The sequence below is a fragment of the Petaurus breviceps genome, unplaced genomic scaffold (genome assembly GCF_028583685.1).
Source record: "Petaurus breviceps papuanus isolate PSGF00001 unplaced genomic scaffold, PetGlider_PUasm1.0 171, whole genome shotgun sequence".
Classification (NCBI taxonomy): Eukaryota; Metazoa; Chordata; class Mammalia; order Diprotodontia; family Petauridae; genus Petaurus; species Petaurus breviceps.
The window spans coordinates 26399975-26403620 of NW_027185754.1; the positions used below are offsets into that span (position 1 = coordinate 26399975).

The 3646-nt window shown below is 48.1% G+C and overlaps 1 protein-coding gene across 1 annotated transcript in view; it reads right to left on the minus strand.

Annotated features, from left to right (window-relative positions):
• Positions 1-330: 330 nt before the first annotated feature.
• The window catches only part of ADGRD2 (adhesion G protein-coupled receptor D2), a 57605-nt gene continuing 54289 nt past the window's right edge, over positions 331-3646 (minus strand). The window contains exons 18-19 of the mRNA XM_069082805.1: positions 1875-1916; positions 331-483 (exon numbers count right to left, since the gene is read on the minus strand). Coding sequence (XP_068938906.1) covers positions 331-483; positions 1875-1916 — 195 coding nt within the window. The remainder of the gene's footprint in view (positions 484-1874; positions 1917-3646) is intronic.

Here is a 3646-nt window from a genome sequence, read left to right on the forward strand (position 1 = left end):
GGCTGGGGTAGAGGTGGTGCTGGTGGGGCCAGGAGAATTTCCTTTCTTCGTCTCCCAGGAAGCCATGTTTCTTGGGCGGGATGAGTAGTTTATTGGCCGGGAACAGTTCTGTAAATCACAAATTCCCCACTGACCTGGGCCTGCCCTGAGGAAGACTGTAAGAGAGCTGAGTCAAGGTTAAATGGGAGTCCAGAGGTTGGGGGATGTGGGTAGAAAGCTGACCCAAGTACATACGGGTCCCAGAGTTAAGACTGCCAATTACCAAATTCAATGCCTCCCTATAGGAGAGAGGAGACGCAGGTGATGTGAAGAGCAGTCAGATCCCCGCCATTAATATCGCACAGACAGAAGATATGTAAAGAGATCAGCAAAGATGTACAGGGTGAAAGATGCTCCTAACTGCCCCTGCATCTCATGTGCCATACTTACTGTGAATAAGAGAGCTTTCTTCTTCTCCTTCATCCTCTGTATGGCAAGTCTGACCTGGGGGTGGGGAGTGAGAGGAGAAACAGGGACCAGACCCATGGCAATCTCACCATAGAAATCAGAAAGTCAAAGAGGAGGGTCCAACGTTCTCTTACAGAGGAGGAAACTGAGGCCCAGAAAGTGACTTAGTCACATAGTTAATAAAGAATAGAATTAGGGCAGGAATCTAGCCCATACTCTTTCCAGCAGTCCTAGGGGGATCTGACCAGCCTTGGTGCAGGGACAGCAGGCCCTGATTTAGCTACACTTTGGAGACAGCCTTGGAGGTAAACTCTAGGCCCCAGACCCTAAGAGTCTAACAGAATCCACTTAAAGGAACCGGTTGGAGATGAAATCAGGATTTTTGCCTCTAGCTATCTGAAGGGGTATCATGCAGATGAGGGAAGAGAATAAGCATTTATATAGTACCTACTATATGCCAAGGGACAGGTAGGTGGTGCAGTGGATAGAGTGCCAGACCTGAGTTCAAATGTGACCTTAGACACTAGCTGTATGACCCTAGGAAAGTCACTTAACACTGTTTGCCTCAGCTCCTCATCTATGGAATGGGCTGGAGAAGGACATAGCAAACCACTGCAGTATCTTTGCCAAGAAAATCCCAAATGGGGTCACAAAGAGTTGGGTATGATTGAAATCACTGAGAAACAATAAACTATATGCCAGGCACTGTGCTAAGTGCTATTTACAAAGAGATGCTGTTATTATATCTGTTTTATAGCTGAGGAAACTGAGGCAAAGAGAGGTTAAGTGACTTGCCCAAGGTCACATAGCTAGTAAGTGTGTAAGGTCATATTTGAACTCAGGTCTTCCTGATTCTAGGCCTGGTACCGCAGGCACTGCACCCACCAGCTGCTTCCATGAAGGATAGGAATTGGACTTTTCCTTCTTGGTCCCTAACAGCAGAAATAGGAGCGATGCATAGAAGGCAGCTTTCGGCTTGACACAACAGAGTTGCACAACAAGGACATGGGCCACCTTAGGAGGTAATGAGTTTCCCCATCACTGAAGGTTCTTCAGCAGAGGCTGGATTACCCCTTGTCAGGCACATTGGTGGAGAGTCCTGCTCACTTAGGGGCTGGACTAGACGCCCACTGGCTCTGGGATTGGAGGAGCTGGAATGCCTACTACGTGTGCAAGTTACCTTGGGCAAGTCACTTGGGCTTAATGGCCTCCAGGGTCCTCTCTGACTTAAGATCTAGGAGCCTGGGATCACTGTAGCTCAAAGATTCTATGGTTGTAAGATCTTTTAAGATATCCCTTCCCTTATTCTTTCCTGCTCTAGACTGCATCTTTGTGACTGATGTATCTATATGGGGCTATGGGGAAGGAGGTATTGGGCCACATAGTCACTAAAGAAGTCCATTGTTAGACCCCTCCCCACCACTCACCTCACTGTTGTAGACAGCATAGACCAGGAATATGTACAGCCCCTAGGGACATAACACAGAAGGGGGGAAAGCATCATTACCTCAGGCCTGGGGGTTTGGAATAATCTACCTGCTTCTGGAGGGAGGAGTGGGCAGGGGCCCAGGCCTGCCATTTTCTGCTGTGGGAGGCCAGGTCAGGGGGGAGCTGAACAGGGAGAGTGATGGCTGCTGAACACCATCTCCCTCTTCCCCAAGGAAAACCAAGGTTAGCATTTCCTTTGGGAGATTTTGCCCTCTAGTGGCCACATGGTCAGAAATTCCAGTAGGTCAGTGAATAATAAATATTCTTTTCCCTTTGGTCCTGTGCCACAGTAAGTGATGGAGCTGGTTCAGGGACTCCCTGTAATGTGCCCATTGGACTAGAGTTCTCTAGGGTCTTTCCAGGTCCGATGTTCTATATTCTAATAGTCCATGTTTTAAGGACCCTTCCAGCTCTAACAGTCTATGTTGTAAAGGAACTCAGTAAGTCCTGAGTTAAAATCCAGCCTCAGACTCTTACCAGTTGTGTGACACTGGGAAAGTTACTTAACCTCTGTTTGCCTCCGTGTCCTTAACTGCAAAATGGGGATAATAGCAGCACTCACCTTCAAGGGATGTCTCGAGGATCACGAGATCATGTTTGTAAAGCCGTTAGCACAGGGCATGATACATAGTAGGTATTACATAAATGCTTATGCCCTTCCCTTCCTTTTCTCAGTCTGTTCTAATAGGCCAATTTCAGAAGTCCTTTCCAACCCTTACTTTCTATTCCACCACAATTTTATTCTTTAACTTTTGATGTTCCAAGTTCCCTAGCTTGAAAGCCTCATGAGTCTACAAGAGACAGGGGCATAGAGACAGAGATGGAGAGGCCATGGGAGAGACTGGGACTGCAGAGGAAGATGTGCAGAGGACAGAGTAGGGAAGGGAAGAGAAGGCCACTAGAGACTGAGAGAGAGACGCAGAAAATAGAGGCATTGAGAAAAATGCCTGCGTGGGGAGAGAGACAGACACACAAAAAGACACAGAGAGAGAGAAACAGAAAGGGAAGAGAAAGACACAAACATATATGCATTCTAGAATCAGGGAGAAGCAGAAATCTACAGGGAAAGGAAGGGACCAGAGGCAAAGGAGAAGGAGGCAGAAAGTGGGCCTGGAGAAGCAGGCTGGAGAGAGGCAGTAGCTGTGGGAATGAGGTACTTCGGGCCCTGCCCACTATCCAAGGAAGGGAGAGGTAGCTACGGGGTCTGATCAGGGAGAAAAAGCCCAAGTATAGGAATGAGCAGCTCCAGGGTGGACCAGAGGCTGGGGAAGATCCTGAGTATTCTTCCTGCTGCCCACCTCAGCTGAAGCCTGTTTCTCTGCTGATCAAGAGACTGGTCAGAGACCAGGGACATGGAGAGACAGGGAAAAAGAAACAGAGACAGGCAGAGAAAGGAAGAGAAACAAAGTGAGAGAAACAAAGCCAGAGATGGGTGGGAAGAGAGATGTGAAGACTCAGTCCTTAGTCCCCAACCCTCTAGTATGAATGAGTATCAATGTTTTATCCTTCCCCAATAAAAGGGTGAGTTGCTGAGAACTGGACTGGGTTGGGGGAGGAGGAAAAAGTTCTGAATGCAGTCCCTAGGGGCTATCCCATGTATGCTCCATGGATTTAGTTCAGATGGATCCTGGAACTCCCTGGAAATGATGCTGATGGAGCATGGTGTGTGTGTGTGTGTGTGTGTGTGTGTGTGTGTGTGTGTGTGTGTGTG